Genomic DNA, 21961 nt, shown 5'->3' on the forward strand with positions numbered 1-21961 from the left:
CACCAGCTTTATCTTCAAAGCATCAGGCAGTCATCACTCACACCAAAAGAGAGCACACACAAGTGGGCACACGTGCTGGAGCCAGCCATTAACAGAAGGCACAGACTAAGCCAGGTGTTCCCAAGTGCTATGAACAGGAAAAATCCAGGTCAAGTCAAGAATGCTGGGCTTCACTTTGGCTATTCCAACTTCCAGTGGCATCCAAGTGAGTTATACAGTACCTTCCAATTCTGCCACACACAGTAAATGCCTCCAGAACCAACGTACAAAGAGACAAATCAAGGTTAACTTTGGGTAAGCAGGGGCAGTCACACTGACCTCTCACCTGTTTATGATGAAGGAAGAGTCATAATCACACTTGCAATACTTTCAAAAGTGTAAATGATTCCTAGCTACCAAGAGACAGAGTTCAGCATTGGTTCCATCCTGCATTCACCAGATCTCACGTTTCATCCTCCAGTGCTTCATTTTCTCTGTTTATAAAGTGAAGCAGGTTTGCTGTAATGCATTTCAGGATAAATTCAGAAGAGCTTTATGACTTCTAATGTTTTGGATTTGAAGGCAATGTAGTAAAAACCTTGATTTCAGCTATTTAGTAAAACATTTGACAGCTGGTGTTTTTTATTGACTGCATTAACTTCTTTAAATAAGGATTTTCAATACAGAAATAACATGACCACTTCCATTCCCTTTACCCCACATATGCCCAACCAAAAGCTCAACCAGCCATGCTTTTCCATTCTAAACCTTACATTAAGATTTCATAAACTTGTAATGTTCCTTCCCTTGCTTTAAAAAAGTCTATTCATGCATTTGATTTCATAAGTAATGTAGTTGATCTATAAATAACAGTGAATGCCAAGAAGCTGAAAATATCTGTAGCCTAAACCAAATTCCTTCTGTTGAGTTAGCTCCCAGAAAGAAATTTGAAGCAGGAATTTCTGTTTCAGGCTTATTTGAGGGAAAAGAAAACATCAGTTTTATTGGTTTTAGACAAGGAAAGTGAAATCAGCCTATAAAGTTCAGACAAATCACATTATAGTTTGGTTTGGTACCGTTTTAAAACTCCAAATGTTTTGATTTATCTCTGAAAGAACTTGGAAAAGCAGAGCAAGCATCACTTGCAGACATTTTAAGGCACTGTCTAGGTTTTGATGAATAACATCTCATTTTAACATGGTTTTTCACATTCAGAATGACTGAGGTAACGCACCCTGTGGCTACAGATATTGCACTGAAAAGAAACTGGATCTTTTCTTGCTTTAAATACATTATCGAGTAACTCAAGTTCAAGGCACTAGCAAATTATGCATCATGCTTCCAACACTGTGAAATTAAAATATCTGTATGCATTCCACTGAACCAGGCCACTCACAGGCCAACTCCTCATGGCAGTCAGAGTTCACGTTATAAACCGGTTTATTCAGTTGAGGTGGCAGATGAACTCCCTTGCTACAGCTGTCCTAGTGGTAACAGTACTAGTTAGTCATCCTGCACACATCACTTTATCAGCACTAGGTGGGAAAGCTCATGCACCTGCTTAGAAGTGGCTGCAAAAGGGAAATTAGAAAGGGAAAAACCACAGATGAAGATACAGACTCTGATTTACGTGTACTGCTTGCTCACGTACACACACGACCTCGAGAACTAGGAGGAATCTGTTGAAAGATTTATTTTGATCCCGAGTTGCTTCCACACCTTGCACCCATCTGTCCCCAGGGCAATCAAGTCAGTGCTTCACAGAGTTGAGGCAGTCAGGTTTGAATTTGGAGGTGGTCTGTGGTGTCCCTGTTTGTTTTGCTCCCTCTGCTGAGAAGCACTGCTCAATCTGAGGCGTGTCAAGTGGGTCAGGTTCAGAAGCTGGTCAGTTCTGGTTCCTCCTGACATTCTGGACCCCAGCTTCTGGAATTCAAATGAAAAGAGTATTAATCCAAGAACACCAAAGTGACTTCTTCCATTTTGATGAAGACTGGTGAGCTGATCAAGCTTTTGCCTGTACCCAGCTCCATTTGCACACTAGTTTACACAGCAGTGGAAGGAAAACGTTTCCCTGTGGAGATAACCTTCCAGGCATTTCTGTTTGCTCAGCCATTGGTGATTTTCATACCCTTAGGAGAATCAGGATTGCAATTCCCATCTGTGCAACTCACAGCATCTCCAGGGACTCTCAGCAGGCTGTTCTTACCAGGTGAGGATGGTGAGAAGGCTGCTCCTCCAGGGAAGCCCACAGATCCAGGCTGCTGAGCGGGGGGTTGCTGGAAGGGATGACATTTTCCCAGCCAGCCAGGCAATGCTGTGGAAAGAGATGGGAATGCTGTATTGGAGTGCTTTACCTTTCCATCTGTCCTGGCCTATGAGCTCTAAATAACTTCTGCACAGGGAGGTTTTAGCACATCATTGATTTATGAGGAGTTTTACATGACTAACAGGAAAAAGAAGAAATCTCTGCTGAAGCAAAACTGCATTGTCTCAGCTCTCACCTGCTGGCTAATTATTTCCAAACCAATGTCCTGCTTCATGAACTCAAGCACCCAACCTCTCTGAACCCACCTCAACTGACTCACCCAGCTCCTTAAACCTCAAAACCAGTCTTCCTACCTCCTCCCTGGAAATCTCTAGGCCAGGGCCAGGTCTGATTCAATAATGTGGCCTGCAGCATTGTCCAGTCAATGGAATACAGGACCAACTCTACAAAAACAGTTGCAAATCCACCCTTGCCACTATTGATTTTGCCTGGCCCCTATACACTCTGAATACTTCACATAACCTTGTCTTTTAGCTTCCCTGACATCTATGGAAAGAAACACAGGCACTCTTAGGTATGGTTTACCATGTTGAAAGGTCAATGCCTGAAATAAAGTCAGCTGAATCATACCCTAGAAGTATACAGCTCCATATGGTTCTTTCTTTCCCTCAGTGTAGGCATCTGGAGATACATCCTACACTTCACACCAGTTACTCCAAGGTATGAACTCAGAAACATACACCAACGGTTCTTTTCTTGCTATCTCAGTGATGCAGATCAGAAATTTTAGTGGAAACCTTGCCAGGAGGATGAGTCAGAGATTCCCTTTCCTTGAGCTGTAAAACTGGCCAGCCTGGGCTGTGCCATCAGTATCAGCAAGAAGACTGATCAGCAACTTACCGAAGGTAGTGCCAGAGTGTCAGCTGGCTCAAGGCTCTTCCTGCGATGGGCTCTGTACTTGTAGGCAGGCATAAGGGTAGATCTGGGAATGCTGACCCTGCAGCCACACAAGGGAAGTAACAGCCTACACCTCTGACAAGGCAGAGGACTTGCCTTCCCCACCTCAGAATCCAAAAGTCTAACCCCAAAGTGAACCAAGCAAAGCAGCTTTGGGTGAGGGCAATAGACACTTGACATGTACATTCAGATTCTGGAGCAAACTGAGGTAAAATGTGGATTTCTCAGTGACTTCAAACCCATTTCTGCTCATGGAAAAAACCAGTAGGGAATTTTTAAGCAAGAGACATCTCTGACTTGAGAACAGCAGCTTTCTACAGAGCTATTTTCACGCTGCTTTCTCCTTCACATGGGCATCTTTTTCTTCCCATTGTTTCATTGAGTTCTGCATACAAAGCACAAACTCTACCTGACAAAGGCTGGCTCTTCCAGGTTCTCCAGGGGCTGGTGAGCACGTGGGACCTTACACACAGGGCAGGCAGATGCTGAATCCACAGGGACAGGGAAGAGGCGCCGGTTTAATCGGTAGCAGTAAACACCTGCCGCAGAGTAATGAACCATCATGGTATTTCTGGTTTGTCAGAAGGTTCCTCACCCAGCCAACAAATCTTTGTTCTACCACAGTGCCACACATGTATTCTATAGAAAGACCTGCCTTTCCTGAAATATCTTTTACATTTCCTGCCCCAAAATAAGTTCCTAAAAAGCAAAACCAAAACTTCAACCTCCTCAACTTAAAAAGGCAACATTAGCCAATTACAAGAAACCCTGAGAAAATGAGATGACACTGATTTGAGAGAGGATCCCTAGAGGGCTCAAGCATCTTTGGAGCAGGAAGCTGACCCTGGTTTAGAAGCTGCAGCTCAAAATAACACATTCCTCCTTGTCTTGCACGATGTGGGACTCTCTCAGAACAAGCAAAGACTCCTCAGTTGTTTGTTCACAGAAATTAGATTAGGAAGGAATCTGATCTTACATTTATGGGAACTGGTTATCAAATCTGCTTCTTGTTCAGGAACTGTGTCATCCAGAGCCTTGGGCCTAAAGAAACACACAGACAGCTCAGTTAGTGACAGGGATGTAGGCCCCCTGGATAGCCCCACCTTTTCCAAGCATACATTTCTGATGGGAGGTAAATAAAGGCCTACCAAAGGCATCCTTACAATGTCTCACTCCCATCAGACTACGCTTCTCGTTACCCTGAAGGGACAGATTGCTGCTTCATCCCTTCCCCCACTTACTCCAGGTGTTCCTCATGGATACACGCTGCTTTGTTGGCCTGTCGGAACTCGTGCAACTCAGCAAAATACTGGTCAGATTTTTCTGTCACTGAAGAGTTTGTATCTAGGAGCCCTGAGAATACCAAGGAAACAGAAAAGTTCACTGAAAGCACCAAAGCAAGCCTCACACAAAAGAGCTAACCAAAGGTCTGAAGCACTAACATGGAAGAGCACGTCACCAAGTAAAGACAGAGATTTACTGTGAGGTTTGGGTTTTGTATTGCACTTCATTCCTTTCAGTTACTTTGTGTCTCCTCTTGACTCCATTCAGCTTTGCCATTTGCTGGCCAGATTCCCACACCACTGCCACTTCATTCCAGAAAACCCCAGGTCACCTCTGGCCTGGCCAGGACACAGCTTCAGACAAAACTGCAGCTTCTCTCCTGGGGCCTGCTACATAGGTCCACAGTTCTGTTACAAATCAATTTAAAGGGGGTTTTAACTGTGTTTTAACTCCTCCTCTTACCCCATCACATGGAAAGCTTTGCTTTAGGTTTAAGATTCACCTGCAAACCAGTCATAGCCCAGGAAAGGACGTGCAGACCAGCTGCTGACAGGCATGGTGTATTCTTCAGGGTCAGAATGAGAAGTCTCATCACCAGCTTCCTTCTGGAAAGAAAACAGTTCATAAGGCCTTCTTCATCTAGCAGGCCATCCAAATATATAGCTTAGCAGACAGCTGGCAGCTGTTCAAATGGAACAAGTGTGGCTGGGTTCTATCTATGCCTCTACGAGTAATTTGCTTTGTCTTCTCTGTTCATAAAACAGAAAAGAGGAGGCAGGGGACTTGCCCAGGCTATGGCAATATTCCTCAGGGCTTTAAACAAAGTGCTGACTTCCCTGCATCCCACATCCCCAAACATCAGGCCACCTGTGCTGCCCTGGAGGATGAGCATGGCAACAGCCTGTCCTCTGTGCTGAAGGAAACACACCATCTAGCAGCAGCACCACACCAAATTGCTCTCCCCAAGATTATGAATCCCACATGCAAATAACAAGCAGTCTGACAACAAAGTGCCACAGTTACCTCATCTTTAGGTCAAGGGCTAAGGAAAGCAGGGCCTGAACAACTGCCAACAGCCCCTGGCTGCTGAGGCTGGGAACAGTTCTGAGTCCAAGCTCCAATTTACACAGTAGGAACAGGGTAAGTCATGTTCCCCAGGCCCTTTCTCCCCATCCTGCTATTGACTTATGAAAATAAGCAAAGCATTGGTTTCAGCATTTACCTTTGACTCTTTGGGCTGAGATGTCAGCAAGAATGATTTAGGGGTTGTGGGCTCTCTAATGACCACATGCTTCTTTCTGGTCTCTTCACGCTGTATTCTGTTCAGTGATGGGTCTGGATGAACCTTAAGCTTCTTTTTCTCATGGAAATCATGTAGCAGAGTGGACTGTTTTCTGTTCTCTCCGTGTCCTAAATGGAAGGATTCTTCCTCTGGATTTCCTTGAGCTTCACCATCCCTACCCATTCCAGAGGTCTCTCTGTCCCACTTAATGATTGCAGAGGCTTTCTTCTCTTTCTCAGGAAAGCTGGAATCCAAACCTACTGCTTCCTGCATCTGCACTTCTTGTTGCTGTACCCCTCTGTCACTGTTGTTGTGTTTAAGAGATGAGCAGAAGGTGGCTCTGGCTGCATAAGCTCCAGGTTCCACAGACACCATCATGGCAGAGTCAGCCGTAGACTTCACAACATCAATCTGATGTTCCTTCTGCAAAGACAAAGACTCTCACACCACATGGCATCATTCAGATTACAAACACATTTCATTAGGACATTCCACTCAGTAACAGAAAAGCAGCCTTTCATTCCAGTCTGTTTACTCCTTTAAATTCCTCTGGGGGAAAAAAAGAAGCAAAACCTACCCTTCTTAGACAGGACCTGCAAAGAGACCACATGATAGACAATAAACAAAACCTAGCTACTTTCTAACAGACTCCACATTTCATATCCCACTTTCTATCAGCTGCCCCATGCCCACACATCTCCTTTACCACACCACTCTGCTGCCCAGCATGTAAGTTCCAAGTGTTTCGCAGCACGCCTGGCACAGACACAACACGTACCTCTCTCACGGGCAAGGGGACAGATCTTTCAGCAGCTGTTATATTATGAAGAGATGTTGGCAAGAGTGGCTTGCTGTGAAGTCTTTTTCTGATCTCTTCCTGCTTTATTCTGAGCCTCTGTAGAAGATCCTGGTTGGCTTGACGGAGCTTCTTTAGGTGCTCTAAATCCATCCTATGGAAATATTTTCCTGGGAACCCAGAAGAAGGGTGAACTACAGAAATGGAAGCATTAAGTGAAGAAAGGACTCAAAAGCGCTTTCAGGGGACTTCTCATAAAAACTACCTACAGCTATTGGAGTGTTGGCAGTTTTGACCACTGATCCTCAGAAACAGGCCAGTCTCAAAACTCTTTATGCCAAGAACGTCTCCCCTCCTTTCTCTCATATTTGTACTGTCAAATACTTTGCACTCAGAAACCAGTGGCTGACTGAACAGAGACAAGACACAGAGCAAACAGCACACATGCAAAAGTCCCATCAAAAATCCAAATAAGGGACATTTGATTCAGAGGATGATATTTAGGACAACCTTCTGTAACACTGCTTTAACGTTCTAAGCATCAACATTTATAATAATGCTAGTATGGCCACAATATAAGTTCAAAATAATGATCATGAATGTGTTTACCTCCAAAATATTGAGTCAAAACTGTCCCCAGGCAGGAAGACTTCAAAAGGTTCAATTATGACTCAGAACTAATGTTCAGGTTATTCCAATCCCACATGTTAATCACTAAAGGTTATTGTCCATTTACTAAGGGGGGGCAGGGGGGAAGAACCTAATAAAGAAATAGCTAAATCAAACTTAGTTTGACTTGAAGGCTGTGATGCTGCTCACCATGTTTATAACATCCCAAGCTCCTCTAAACTTGCAGAAAGTGGGTTTAATAAAATCAAATGCTAAGCCTCACCCCTCACATTTTGCCTAGAGTGGTCAATCACATCCTCAAGAAAACTATGTGCTGCTCGAGGATCTTTTGTTCTGAAGGATCCCTAAACCCTTCTTCAAAGCTCAGCCAGTTTGTTATTGTGACTGCTACCTCGGCAACGCGACAGGAGGAATCAATTGCATGGGGTGTACAACAGCACTGGGAGGAAAAGCAGTGCTACCAATCAAAAACCTACAACATTCCTTTTTTGTTACAAGAAACAAGTGAGAGGTGCACTACTGGACATAAACTAGAAGTAGCAAATTAGAAACATCAACAAATACCATTTTATAAACACTAAATCTGAGCTCATTTGAACAAAAGAGAAGTTCTCACGGTATTCACAGGACAAAGCTAACAGTGCCCTCCCATCATTGCTCAGCAGAAAGCACATTAGTCAAGGGACTTTTTGCAAGGGTTTTACCAGATGAGATACACCCTTAGCATAACCTACAAAGAAGATACTGGTCCTCTATGCTCAATCAACCCCAGCGGCTCAAGCTTATGAAACTGCTTTGGTCAGAATCCTTTGTGAAAAGGAGCTTAGCTCCTCACAGCTCAAAGCAAACAACGGCCGTCTCGGGAGCCAGCAACTCTCATCTCTGCAAGAAAGTTGTCTTAAGCACCCACACAGAGCTTCCCAGAGCTGTTTGTACGCAGACGCGCTGGTTGGCCTCTCCCCCGACCACGAGGAAGGGGAGACGGCCACGGGCACGGCAAAATCCCCCTTCCCGCTTCCAAGAGGCCAGCCCGGCAGCCGAGACAGCGGGTAAACCCTCCCGCCACGCTTCGCGAGGAGCCTGCGGACGGTCACAGCCCCCGCGCAGACGCCCCGTTCCCAGGCCCACCTGCGCCGCCCCGCACGGCCGGGGACGCCCCGGGCCCGCCGCAGCCTCCGCCGGGCTCCCCCGCCCGCCCCGCGCTCCCGGCATGCGCGGAGCCCGCCCCGCCCCGCTCCGCCCCGCGGCCCCGGCGGCCTCGGGAGGGCTGCAGCGCCTGCCCGTACAGCGCAGCTTCCCCGGAGGCGGGGAGCGCCGGTATGAGTCTGTGACCTGAACTCAGCCTTTCCGTCTTCCATCACCCCAATTAACCCGATTCGCTCTTTGCTGACCGTCGCTTCCTACAACACTCTCAAGCAGTCGCACTCAATAGCAACGTTTCAGTGTAACTCTAGAAGGAATCTCTCAACCTTTCTCCGAGCTAATTCAGTCTCAAGAGTTTCCCTGTCGATTTCCACAGCAGAACCCAGATAAAGAGGTCAATACTGTCAAACGTGCAATTCACTACACCATGCTGGCAGATCAGCACCTGACTATACTTACACTTGAAGGCTGTATTGTGACATGCAGAACTGAGCAGGAGAAATAGGTTTTTTCCAACTGTTTTATTTTGGTTTCCATTGTTTACAGCATTGATACAGCAATAATTCATGCAAAATTACCACCTTAAATACAGCAGAGAGAAAACTCACTGGTAAGAGTCACTTTCAAAGAGCTCCGTCAACATAACACAAAGAGAAAAAACAAGTAGCAGCAATAAGATAAAGTGCATTTAGCTGACCTTCTTTAATTAGAGCTGGGGGAAGGCTGGTTTTGGAATTGTCTAAGGATGAGCTTAATATTCTTCAGGAAAACTGGAAGAAAGCAGCCTTCCTGCTGACAAGTGTTCATTCCTCCATCACTCTGAATTAAAGAAGTACAGCTGTATTTTCTTTAAAAAGAACTTTAAAGGGCTTCTAGGGACAAAGGTTACACACATACCTAAAAATTCTTCCCTCCCATGTTAGCAGTTCTGCTGTTTAAGAGGTTCAAGTGGTTCTTTCCCCTGTTCTACAGGTTAGGTTTCAGCACTGCAGTGAGAATGCCAACGTCACCAAGATCTCAACGGTGTCAGAAACACACACGCTGGGTTCTAAGAACCCAACAATGTCTTTTCCCTTTACAGATCAGTCACTGGGCTTGAAGATAGCTCATGTGTCAGATTTCCCCTAAAGGCCTGCTGAAAAGATGCTAATACCACATTTTCAAAGCAAGGTCAGCATCTGAGGCAGCCTAGAGCTGCTGAGCAGTAGTGCATCATCACCTCCCTCTACCTGGAACTGACAAACAGGTTCCTGGTCTATCAAGGGGTGTGCTTCATGCTTCAGCTCAATAGCATTGTACACAGCCCATTATAGAGACTAGGATCATGGTCACATAGTACCTGCAGCAGAGTAACAGTGGACAATTCCACTTACTGTGGTATACTTCACCAGAAGCCTGGAGAGCAGATTTCCACAGGCAAGGCATTCTCAGATCTGATCCAAGCCCTACTTATGTCCTGGTGGCTGCCTGAGGAAACTGTCTGCAGCCAATGAAGGTCTCTGATGAAAATGGTTTTTCAGTTTGGGTTGGATTCTAGCTGTCTACTGGAAAGGTTTGCTTGCTTCTTGCATTCCAGGGACATAACAAGAGTCTTATTGCGAGCTCCTATGTGACCAAGATGGTTCAAGCCTCGTTGAAATCTTAGTAGAGTCAAAAGTACTTACTGACGATTTACTATTTTAACTCCCTCAAGTATCAGGCAGCTTCTCTTTTCTGGAACTTTCATGACACATGCAACAGGGAACTTGTCACAGACATGTATATTCACACCTGGGTATGAATGAGAAATCCTACAGCCTGTTGATACCATTCTCAAGTGAAAAGTCTCGTTGTCCATAAGAAAAAAGCTCTACTGCTTAGTAGTTCCAAATCCAGCTGAGCCTTGCTCAAAGACAGCCCAGATTCTCTCAAGTTTGATGCTGAACAGATTTATGTTGTCACTGACCTCAGAACTACAGGATCTGATTCCGGATTCCTCAGGGAACAGAGAGGTTGTACCTGACACATAGGAAAACACTGACCCACCAAATGGAAAAGCAACTGCAACACGGGGACCTGGTACTATCAAAAGCAGAGGGAACGTCTCCTCTAGCAATTCCAACAGGAAGAGACTCAAGTGCTTACAATTCCCATATATTAGAATCCAAATTAAAAAATGCCTCAGGGCAAACCCCAATGATTAATTTCATCTGTTTGCAAATAAAGAATGTCTTTCAAAATTGCTTAATGCTTAATCAACTAATGCCTTAACGCATTCTTTACTGGCATGAAATACAGAGGGACAGGTCTCTCCCCCGACCCTAGAAAGGCTGCACTTGCCAGCTCTTTCTCATCAACAGAAGAGAAATAGCATCAAATCATATTACTGCACAGACTGTCACATCCTATGGGAACTCTACATGAAGCAAAATCTCTTACAGCTTGTAATCCACACGCTGCTCTTGTGGCCAAGTGGTGGTAATGGAATTCCAAAGGCCTGCTTCCAGAAACACAGCTGTGCATTTCCAAAACAAAAAACCCCAAAAAACCCAACAAAGCCACCCCCACATTCATCAGCTTATAAGGCAGTTTGTTACATTCTGTCAACTGTCTTTTCTTCCCTTTCTTCCTCAACAAGATGCCAATTATTAGCACTACCTCTTTCCCAGGAGTTAGTTATCTCTGCACATTTGTTGTCCATGACATGGACACTATTCACTATTTAAGAGCTCATAAAAGGAAGAAGCTAACTCAGAAGACAATAAACTTACCAAAGCAAAACCTTAGTCTCTCTTGCTCTGGCAAAAAAACTGGAGTTTGTTCATAGGTTTACATACTGATAGCAATAAACCTTTCTATGAAGGGACAGAGTGATTCTCTTGGCATGTTCTATAGTAACAGAACATTAACCTAGGAGATAGGCCTGAATGGGCAATAAATACATTGTCAAACCATCACTACATCTGTGTGCATGGGATCTGTGTTTAGACCAACAGCTGCTTGTCAAACAAACATAAACCTGGGGCTTGGAAGTCAAAAATACCATGTTCATATAATAAAGTTAATGACTTCATAATGAGGTGTCAGAAAAGCTTTTAACCTGACCAGCACTTGTGTTTGTTTTACAGTTGTTACTGTACTTGATTTTGCTTCAAAAAGCCCCTTGTAAATGCACGAAGCACACACTCCTTCTGAAGTAGCCTGGTCTCACATGAAGGAAAAAGTAGAGTTATCACCAGCTAGTGTTTAGAGGTGGGACACAAACGAGGAGGCAGAACCCTATTGTTTATACAACAACTGGAAACATAGCAATAGGCTTTTGCTCATTCCCTTGAGGGAATTCCATCACCCACCATGTTCTCTGCAGTAATTAAGAGAGCACTGAAGGAAAATAAAGTGTAGTTTTTCTCTTCTTCCCACACTATCTGCTTTGCTGCAGGTACTGATGGGTGAACATGTTGAGCTCACTGTCAAGCCAACCTGCTTTATTCCTGCAAAGACAGAAAGTCTCTGTTAGGTAAGTAAAACGCAATCTGAGAGCAGCTTTTAGAAGACTAAATCTTTTAGAAGACTAAAAATGGGTGAAGAGCAAGGTATAGAAAGGAGTGCCAGAGGCCCATCCCAAAATGCAGTTGTCATTCCTTGCCCCTTCTTCAGGGAACACTTGCCTGCCAACAGTCTCTGGGCTTTGAGGTTCAAGCCAAGATCTTGGTCATAACTTGACATTGATTTCAATTGTATAGATAAGGAAAGTTTGAAAAATTCTCCCTAACTGCCTTTGCAGAGTGAAGAAAAACTGTGTCCAAAAGGCAAAGGTGAGACTCCCTGCATCATCTGCAATAGCCTGAAGCAGGCTGTAGGAGTAGAGGACTGTATGTTTTGATAAATGGAAAGTAATTGTTGTTCCAAAAAACCAAAACCAAGAAGGAAAAGGTGTTTTATGAGACAGAAGACTTAGATGACTGTTGATAGTAAAAGGGAAAGTACATGGTGAATGGGAATATGGCTTGGTAGGGACAGATGCTGATGTCTGCACATCAAATGCTGTGACAAGAGAGACTGCACTCAAAGATCATCTGAATATCTTGGGGCAATCACATGAAAAACAACTGTATGCACATGTCTGTGTACATGGGATAATAAAATCTCACCTGAGCAGTTTTGCTTTACTCTGCAGTGAATCCAGAACTTCGATTTTCTTATTCATGGCAGAAATTTCCTGCTCAAGATTCTCCCGTGTGACATCCACTTGCTGACACAAATGAGCGAACGTCCCAGCAAGCTCTCTGTGAAACAAGGGGAGATGGGTACAATGAAAGGCAAGATGAAGCATCAAGTTCAAGGAATAAATCCCTTTGATATGTAGTGAGGATGATACTGACTCATGTTCATCTTCCCACTTCTGCACAAGAATATGGTAAAGCATCAGAGCAACCTGAGACACAGAAGTACACTAAGACCAATGCTTAACAGTACTCAAATGCTACATCAGTGATTCCAACAGCCACGATGTTCCTTTCAAACATGGAGATGATTATCTGGAATTCAGTATCCACACTTCTCTTGTTAACAAGGAATATCACTTAAAAACAATCCCTCACCAGCAGCATTTAGGTAAGGTTTTAGCTGAATATAGGCAACTCACTGTTGGACTTGGTGGCTGCAGTTTGAACCGGTGTAGCTGACGATGAGCTGCAGTTTCTCACCAGCATACTCCACAAACTGCCGTTTGAACGCTCTCTCTTTCGCTTTTGTGGTCCAGGTGAGGCGCTCATATACATAAAGGAGCCCATAAAGGCCAAAAGAGAGAGCAATCAGTCTCCAGCCCACAGCTTTCCAGACCTAAAAAAGGCACAAGGGAAAACAAATTGACATGATCTCACCAAGGAATGATGCAAACTCCTGACAGCAGCGCACAGAGCGTTGAACTTACACTATAGGCACATGAAAATAACCCTGACTTGGAAATGGTTTCACTGGTCAGCTTACCCCTGATGTCCAGTTTACAAGATAAAAATACCTAAACTAGTGGGGTTCTGTACGGATTAACCTTTCCAGTACCTTTAAATAGCATCTGCAAATGCAAATGAACTTTGTCTGGCTCAGAGAATCCCTGATTCTGAAGGAAAATATGTTTTTAAGCAATAATCCCCCTCTTTGTCCCCCCAGACACTGACACTAGAATAGCACATGGGTATGAACTGGCACTACAGAAATTTAGATTCTTCATGTAACAGATCTGCAACTTGAGTTAGATCTCTTATGCCTCTGCAGTCTGGGGAGATGTGAGATTCAAAACATGGATGATTTTCCAAAGACAGAAAAATAAGAAGTGCTGATTTTCTCTGAAATAAATTAGGGGTAGTGTCTGAAATTAAGTGCTCTCCTCATCTTCCAGGAAGGAGGACACACATGATGAGAGGCTCTTGGTAGATTTTTCTGTCCTGATTCCTCTGTAGTGGGAAAAGTACTGATTTTTCTTTAATTCTCACTAAGGAATCTGAGACTACTTAATGCTTTTGTAACCTACTTGGAATGGTTCTCCTCACAACAACCCTGGCTCTCAGCCTATCAATCATGCAAAAGGAGGGCAATATTTAATCTCAAATCAAAGATCAAAGGGAACTGCTGTGAACAGCAAATATCTACAAGATTCAGCAGTACAAGCACTTTTCAAGTCAGTGCTCAGATTGCCAACGCACCACGCCTCCAACCACGATGATCCCCATGGAAGTTCGGGAAGTTAACGAGGCCAGTCCAGTCACCATCGACACCATGAGCTCTTCCTGGGTCATAGAGCCCTGAGGCAAAGGAGGCAGACTGGGATTTGCTGGTGTTAAAGGGCGTTGAACCTAATTAGAAAAGCAGGACAAAACAAAAACAAAGGACAGAATAAGTGAAGGCAAGATTCCCCAAAGAGACTTCAGCAGGCACTGAAGTGATCCCAGCTACCTGCTCCACTCGATGAGTCTCTTACCTGGTCGTTATAGCCCATTAAGGCTCTACGGCCATTCTTTGGTCCCAAAAATCTGTTCACCAGCATTGTCCATCCAAGAGAGAAATGGAATTCTATGTCCTCTTGGAAGTCAGCACAAAGCTTGTCACAGTTCAGATCATAGCTGAGCGTGAAGCACTGTCGGGGGATTAACATGTCTATCTGGCCCCGCAAAGTGACTGGGAGAAGGGGTTTTAAACCATCTGCACAGACAGGAAATAAAACCAGTCATAAAATGGCTGTTGAATTAACTGGATTTGTATATTAACTGCATTTGTATTCTGTAATCGGGGTGGTTACGAGTTGTTCTGGCCTCCATGGTTATTTTTCTTCCTACCTTACATTTCCTAAATGCAGGCATGTTGCCAAGTGAGAGATACGTCATGAATTATTCAGTTCTTCAGATCAACTCAGATGGAAATCTTTCCACTGACTCTCCTAAATGCTTAGAGGTAGCTGGTGAAGTTCACAGTTTAGCAACAGAAAACAGAATCTGAAGGCCAATTCTAGAAGTGTTTAGACACCACACTCCTATTCAAACTTATATGCAGGCAGGCACCTAGGTACAAGTCACTCGCATTTTCCTTAGGATTTTGGTCTGAGAATCTCCCAAGTTTCCTAAGTCACAGCCATCAGATTAAAGAGAAATCTATGCCACCTACCTAGTTATTTTGCATTACAGTTAAAGGAAAGGGAAATATTGTGGGCTGAACTGACCTATCATTTCTTGTTGCATGGTCTGCAGGGAAGCTGTGATTGCATTGGAGCAACGATCCGACATGTTACGGCCCAGACCTTCCTCAATGTGTTTATGCAGCTCCTGACAAACAAAGAAGAGGTTATAAAGCTGAAAACAAACTTAGGTAAGATGCAGGCTGCAGGTGCTAGAGCTTACCAGATAAAAACAGGAGCATGCATTCTGTTTGCCTACTGTTTTAACATTAATTTTTCCCCTCCATTCTTCAGTGAGGGAGAGGAAAAAGCACATTAAAAGATCTCACACGTGCTCTGTTTGATCTACACAATGTGACACATCAAATGTGTAGAAATTTACCACTGAGATGATTTTTATAAATCCATTTTTATCTTTCTTTAAGGTATTCACTTTTTACAGAAGCTTTCCCATGCAAGAGACATTCCTACAGATTTTTTTTACAATATGGAAAGCTTAGCTCATATCCTGGTTAGAAGAATGTCAAGCATCTCAAAGAGCTGACATGATTACTGAGAGGAAAAAAAAGGCCTCTTTAAATTGCTTGAGTAAACTCTAAGAAGCAAAACGTCACTTACACTCTTGTAAACCTTAAGAACTACTTGAGATGGGTGGAAGTCTGCTTGGTATTCATCTACCAACACTGAAAGGCGTCTGATTTCTTCTGCCATTGCATTTGACACCTAGAGAAACAGCACAGGACACAGTTTCTACATATTCTCTCCTATGGACAGATAGAAAAACATTACTGAAGACATGTAGTTCTTAGTGAGCAGTACTGTGACCGGGCAGTGCCATGCAGACACTGTGTGCCAACCACAAAATACAACGTTGGTGACATGCAAACAAAGACAGTTGAGAAGTACAAAGATCTATGCTCTGTAGCACAGACAGAAAGAGACTGAGGCAATACAAGACTTGTGAAAAATGAACAGGCCTTTTCTGTGTATTTGTAACACTAAAAACAGTGTTACTGATAGTAAGAAGACTGACATTACCCTAGATTAAAATAATAAGGCAACTTATGTGAATCATCTCAGTATTTTAGGAAGCATTTAAGACTGAAATATAGTGACAATAATAATTCAAATGTTAACTAAAGTCTCACTGTTTAATTTAAAGTAACTTGTATGAGTCTCTGTAAGTTTCCCCCAAGTATTCTACTTCACATTTTATTAACCTCAAGGTTAAAAACAGAAGAGAGTCAGCACTTTGCATTTTTTCCCACCAAGCTGGGAGCTGTTTCAGACAATCCATTTTTCCTGCAGCTACTCCTCCTTACCTGTCTCTCCACTTCTTCTGTGATCTCTTTGATTTTCCGCTTGTAGTCTTGAGTGAGGAGCTCCAGCTGTTTGTCAATGAAACCCAACCGCTCCTGTCGTTCCTCTCGTGTTTCCAGACAGTAAACCCTGGTGGAAAAGAAGCACCCATCAAAAAGCCAAATAAATGCATTTTTGATCTACAGATATCATTTGAATTCCAGAAGCAAGACAAATTCTCCTGCCCAAGAACAAAATTTGTCAGTATTTTGTTCAGGCACAGGACAAAAAAAAGAGGTTCATTTCCCAATACTTTCACTATCTGCTAGAAGCCAGACTACTGGTACACGTCCTCTCCCCTCCCACACAAGCTGTATTCTGCTTTGTATTTTAGATGCTCATATTCCCTTAAATCTCCCCCAGAATACAAGCAGTTCTCACCGTTGCTCCTGGGCAGCCACATGCACAGAATCCATGATGAGACGAACATCTTCTGCAATCTGCTTTGCTCTCACCGTATGCTGCTCAAATTTGGTTTTTACTGCTGACTGTGAGATACATTCCTGGACACAAAAGGCAGCCCGTGGTTAGTAGCAGGCAGAGGGACGCTAACGACTTCTTCCTATTACCAAAATGTGGTCCCAGCCCCATGTTTATAAACTCTAATCCCCAGCCTTTCAGGAGTAAAATCTAACTGGAAGGTTAGTGCACGTAACACTCACCTCAAATCTCCTCTCAAAGTTCTGAAACTCAAACATTCTCACTTGGAATCCATCTGCCAATGCTCCACCTGAGAGAAGGAAAGTATAAAACAACCACTTAGGTTCTGAGAAAGCAATCAGAGGTTGGACATCAGAAAATGCTCATGGCTTTACCTTGAAGCCAAGGCAGAAGTGCTGCTAAGTCATCTCTTTGTTTTTCACTACTCTACTAATAATCTGACCTGCTCTGATTTTATCCATTTTTTGGAACAAGATATTCTCTACTTTCTTCCCTGTAAGAAAGTGGTAAGTTTCTGTTAGCTTTCCTCACCTCCTTCTGGCATTCCTTGAGCCCTCTGAATCCTGGCATTCAGCACTTCTTTGGCTGACACAAAGAAAATTCGATCCCCTGCCTGGGCTCGATCCACCACACCCAGCTCATCTACCAGGAAACTGGTACATCGCTCCATGTGCTGCCGCCGCACCTGAGGATAAACAGGATAAACCCCACGTGCAGTTAAATCCACTTTACTCTCCATCTGGTAAAGGGTAGACCAGGCATCCAGATGCCCTCTGCTGGTCTAAGATACCAATACAAAAGAATAAGGAAAAAGCTTTGCTGGTTTATGGAATCTTCCAGAGGTTATCTAAGTGACCTAACTTCAAAAGGTCCCTGTAAAACTCTTTTATTTCCAGAGTTTTGAGTCAGAAATTTCAGGAGTCACATCCTGATCCCTGGTCTATATTCCCCTCTAGTCTCCACACTATCGTAATAAAAACCCAAACTGCAAAATAATCAAATTTAAAATCACGATTCTACCTGCAAGAACTAGAGCTTCAATGGACTCTGGAATATCCATGCAAAGAGAAAGGGTTTAAAAACACACCACAAACCTCTTCCATGTACTCTGGCTCAGAGGCTGATGCATCCCAGCGGTTATTTAAAATAAAGATATTGGGTCGAGACAGGCGTTCGTTCACCTTGTGAAAGAACTGCTTCTCCTAAGCAGAACAGAATAGAATCTCTTCAGGTTAATAGGTCAGTTTAAAAACCCCCTTTTAGCTAAATTCAGTGAACAAATGGACTAGAACATACAGTTTGCATCAGTGTTGATTCGGAATTCGCCACCAGGACAAACACATCAGCATCAAGACAGAATTTGTCAATCCAGCTGTCCAATTCTGTGGTTACATCAATGCCAGGACTGACAATAAAAGGAGAAGAGACATTATTATGCTGTAGAAACAGCAAAAATAGAATAAAAAGAGTTAATAATAAATGTGTTTCAGCCTTTCGGGCCATTACTTTCCCACATCTGATCTACACTGTTCTGAAGTGACAAAGAGCACAGACTCAAAGGAAGTACTGATCAAGAGAAACTCTGACTGCTAAATACAGCAAAGGACTTTAGTCACTGACCTAGATTAGGACAGGCTTGACTTCCTTGATGTTTGCTAAGTTTGTGTTAAGACATTTCTGTAATCAATCCACGATAAGCAGGAAAGGAAAGAAAGGTATTTCTCACCTGTCCATCAACACCAAGTCATCTTTTAACAGAGGGCATTTGGAATTTGGCCACATCACACTGACGAGGCTGCCAGCATTCAGAAGTTCATCTTGATGAAGGGCATGAGCCAGCTGGTTTACTGTCTATTAAAAAGGTGGACAATTTATAACATTTCCTGTATGCTAAGAACCAATAACACAATGATCCCCCCTTCAGAGCTGTTTGCAGACAATTTAAGATTAAATCCATCTCCAAATCACTTTCTCCTTGGGGGCCTTTCCACATAAAATTTGCTTGAGTATCTTAGTCAGGAACTGCCTAGTTAGAGTTTATGACAAAATGTCCTATTAAGAAAATCTACTGAGGAATTATCAGGAAGCCGGTGCCTTCAACCTGTCACACACAGCTCAGAACTTCCTGAGTCATCGTTCTGGATCCCTGCTACGACTAACGAATACAGCATATCACCTCTTTCATAACACGAACAAGTTCTATCCTTGCTCCATTTTCCCCTTCCTACCTCTAACAAAAACTCCTTCATCTCTCCTCCTTTAATGATTAAAATCCTTAGCTGTAAACTTAGTCATGGTGCTTTTTGGTTTTACTCTTGTTCCTTCCCTTCTTTGGCACTTCTGAAGAGCTCTTTACCTCACACTTAGGGAAATTGTACCTTAACACTTTTCTTTTCCTCTGAGCCTTCAGTAAGCAGGAAAGCTTCATGTCCATCTGTCCCTTCTACACGCAGGAAACAATTAGTGGTGTGTCCAATCCCTGAAGGAAGCACTTTGTCCCACAGCATGGCATTTATCACAGTGCTTTTCCCATTGCTTGTCCTGAAATCAGATTAAAAAAAGGTATAGCTGGGCTTCTGAGATTTAAGTGTGCTCCTTTTCATACTATAGAAAGCAAGTTCTCTAAATCCAAGCAGTAACAATTTAGGTGCCATAGGAAACTCACCAAAAAAGACCTGTCTAGACATTTTCTTGTTTCAAGAAATCGTGCAAATCAAAGAATTATGTGCTACAAGAGGGTTAGCACCAGAGACAAGTGAGCTGGAGCACTAGTGCTTCTATAAATATTTTTTACTGGCTACAATCCTAAAGATACCAGTTACATTTCTGAGTGTAGGCAACGTAAGCACGTGACTCACCTTCCAAAAAAGGCAACTTTCATGTGTCGTCTTGCCAACACTTCACTTATGCCACTGACTTTTGACAGGTAGCCTTTGACTTCCAGTACCTGCTCTTCTGTGGTGACAGGATCGAGCTCTATATTCCTGTGTGTTTCTGAAACCAAAATACACGATGTCTCTGAACTCTACAAGTCACTTGTCTCTTCATGATGTAACATGTGTAACTAAATGTTTGTGTGGGTAACCCTGACACGTGCAATCATGCCCCGAGGCAGTTTCGCATCACCATTTATCAGATGGTCTCTTTTCTGCAACTAATAACCACTCTCATCCTTAAACTGCCTTAAACAGAACTCAGCTAACATTTTAAACGTCAACACCCTTAAAAATCTTCTGTCTTAAGCTGTTAAAGTCAATTACTGGCATATGCTACACATCACTAGCAATGACATGTCTAGACAAGAATATAGGCAAAAAAATCCCTTAACAGTGTTGTAAAGTTTATTATAAAACTCCCAAATGACATAGAAACCAAGCACAGCTCACTAACTACCTCAGGTTGCTAACATGTGAACTTGTCACATATAGCCCCTGGACTTCATCTAAATGCAATCAGTTTTCTGTTCTTATAAATGATGATATATATACACAAATGCAGACACAAACAAGGACAGGTGTTGCAGTTCCATTTAAGTGTCTTGAGGGTTTTCTGGTGCATGTTTAGAGGAATTGTCAGTGGGTCAAGTACTGTCACACGCTTCAGTTCAAGAATTGAGCTTACCTTCCAGGAAAGAGGCACTCTCATTGATGTATGCAGCCAACTGTTCAAAGATACCATTGATCTTCTTCTTTGCAGTGACAAAATGTTTGAGCGGTGAAGCATTTACCTCAGCCATGTGTCTTTTATCCTTCTTCACTGCAACTATTGAGTTGGAACGAGTAAACAACAGGGACATTGCGCTACAGGGAAAAATCCAGCAAATACAGGTGTCTCACCAAGTGCCAACAGCTATTCAGTTAAGCATCCCACCAAGAACTAGGTAAATACATGTTTTTAAACCAATCTTCTTTCCTTCACAAAGAAGCTGGACCTTTCTATGGTTGAAAATTCCTCAGATATCATTAATTTTTTAAAAAATCATCTTAGCCTCCTCCCTTCCAATAAATTTGTCCCCAGGGGTCACTTCTCCCCTCCTCTGCTTACTTTCAGGAGGAGTTCTGTTTTCACCAGTCAGGCATGGTCAGCTCGAGGCCCTCTTGAACGCGAATGACTGCAGCGCTCTTGCTCTCGCCCTGGCCAGACGTCCCGCAGCTCTTTCAACAACGTCGAATCCAACCTGTCCCCGGCCCTGTGGCAAAGGGACCAAGGGATGAGGGGCAGGGGCTGCCGAGCTCCTTCATCGGCCAGGCTCTGCCTCCTCGCCAGCCCAGGGCCCGGGAGATGCACTGTGCAGATGCTCCGGGCGGCCGCCGTCGCCTTCTCCTCAGCCCTCAGGGGACCCGGCGCCAGGCAAAGGGCGGGAAGGGCCCCGCTCCCGCTCCCACAGAGCGCCTCGGCGGGGCTGCAAGGCCCTGCCCAGACGGCTCCCGCCGCTGCCCTGCCCCTGCCGCCCGGCAGCCAACCCCCGGAGCGTCCAGCCCGGCCTCCAGCAGCTCCTCACCTCTCACCTTCACCGCCGCCGTGAGGCCGCCATGTTACCCCCGCGCCCGCGTCATCGCGAAGCGGCGGCGCCGCGTCATGGCCGCGCGACACCCGGCGCCCTCTGGCGGTAGTTGAAGGCCCGACGGGAAGCGGCGGCCCTGAGGCGAACCCCGAGGCGCTGCCTCTGCCCCACGCGGGCCCCAGTTCACCCCCACCAGCGCACAGGCTGAGGCTGATGCCCTCAGACAGGGAAACCCCCACGATGCCTTTTATGGCCGTGTTTTGTGTTTGCTTAAATAACCACCCGTAAGCACAGAGAGACTCAAGGAACCGAGAGCTTCACCATTATCACTATCAAAAGCCAATTACTTTGCAATTATAACTAATAAAAGCCAATTTGCCAAAAAAAAGATGACATAAGCCATATAGATTGTCACACAAATCAAAGTTCTACTAACACACACCAAGAAAATGACCAGCAGAGGCTCGTGAAGGTCCTTGAACCCACTGGAGACCCTCACAGATGAGCCCCAGAGACTCAAGGCACATGCTGAAGAGAGATGCAAATATTATAATTAGCTCCAGGAAATATGAATGTGCAGATGTATGTGACAGGGCAAGATCAGCTTCACATGTGGAAACCTGGCAGTATGCACACACCCTGAGGAGTCATCCCCTGTGTGTCCTGCACTGCAA

General features: G+C 44.1%; 2 protein-coding genes across 10 annotated transcripts; both read right to left on the reverse strand.

The window, feature by feature from the left end:
- Window positions 1-589: 589 nt before the first annotated feature.
- On the reverse strand, window positions 590-11750 carry MIIP (migration and invasion inhibitory protein). 7 transcript variants are annotated; one of them, XM_062012723.1, is made up of 10 exons: window positions 11670-11750; window positions 6547-6734; window positions 5709-6191; window positions 4989-5091; window positions 4444-4555; window positions 4179-4243; window positions 3612-3741; window positions 3146-3242; window positions 2186-2293; window positions 590-1902 (listed from the first exon to the last, which is right to left on the reverse strand). In XM_062012723.1, exons 2-10 carry the CDS (start codon window positions 6715-6717, stop codon window positions 1738-1740), a joined length of 1434 nt encoding a protein of 477 aa, XP_061868707.1. In that variant the 5' UTR covers window positions 6718-6734; window positions 11670-11750; the 3' UTR covers window positions 590-1737. The 7 variants fall into 7 exon arrangements, with proteins under 7 accessions (XP_061868707.1, XP_061868708.1, XP_061868711.1 ...); XM_062012724.1 differs by having other exon boundaries at window positions 6547-6758; window positions 11670-11737; XM_062012727.1 differs by lacking the exon at window positions 11670-11750 and adding an exon at window positions 8797-8823.
- Window positions 8844-21351, reverse strand: MFN2 (mitofusin 2). Of its 3 annotated transcripts, none has more exons than XM_062012720.1 (19): window positions 21292-21351; window positions 20828-20972; window positions 20405-20583; window positions 19642-19777; window positions 19162-19324; window positions 18510-18634; window positions 18080-18188; window positions 17878-17985; window positions 17315-17468; window positions 17005-17072; window positions 16724-16845; window positions 16306-16432; window positions 15602-15706; window positions 15029-15131; window positions 14294-14514; window positions 14019-14168; window positions 12962-13158; window positions 12468-12602; window positions 8844-11807 (listed from the first exon to the last, which is right to left on the reverse strand). In XM_062012720.1, the coding sequence occupies exons 3-19, from the start codon at window positions 20577-20579 to the stop codon at window positions 11738-11740; spliced, it is 2268 nt and encodes a 755-aa protein (XP_061868704.1). In that variant the 5' UTR covers window positions 20580-20583; window positions 20828-20972; window positions 21292-21351; the 3' UTR covers window positions 8844-11737. The 3 variants fall into 3 exon arrangements, with proteins under 3 accessions (XP_061868704.1, XP_061868703.1, XP_061868702.1); XM_062012719.1 differs by having other exon boundaries at window positions 21285-21346; XM_062012718.1 differs by having other exon boundaries at window positions 20828-21324.
- Between the last annotated feature and the right edge of the window lie 610 nt (window positions 21352-21961).

This window comes from Colius striatus, chromosome 21, assembly GCF_028858725.1.
Source record: "Colius striatus isolate bColStr4 chromosome 21, bColStr4.1.hap1, whole genome shotgun sequence".
In the NCBI taxonomy this organism is placed as follows: domain Eukaryota; kingdom Metazoa; phylum Chordata; class Aves; order Coliiformes; family Coliidae; genus Colius; species Colius striatus.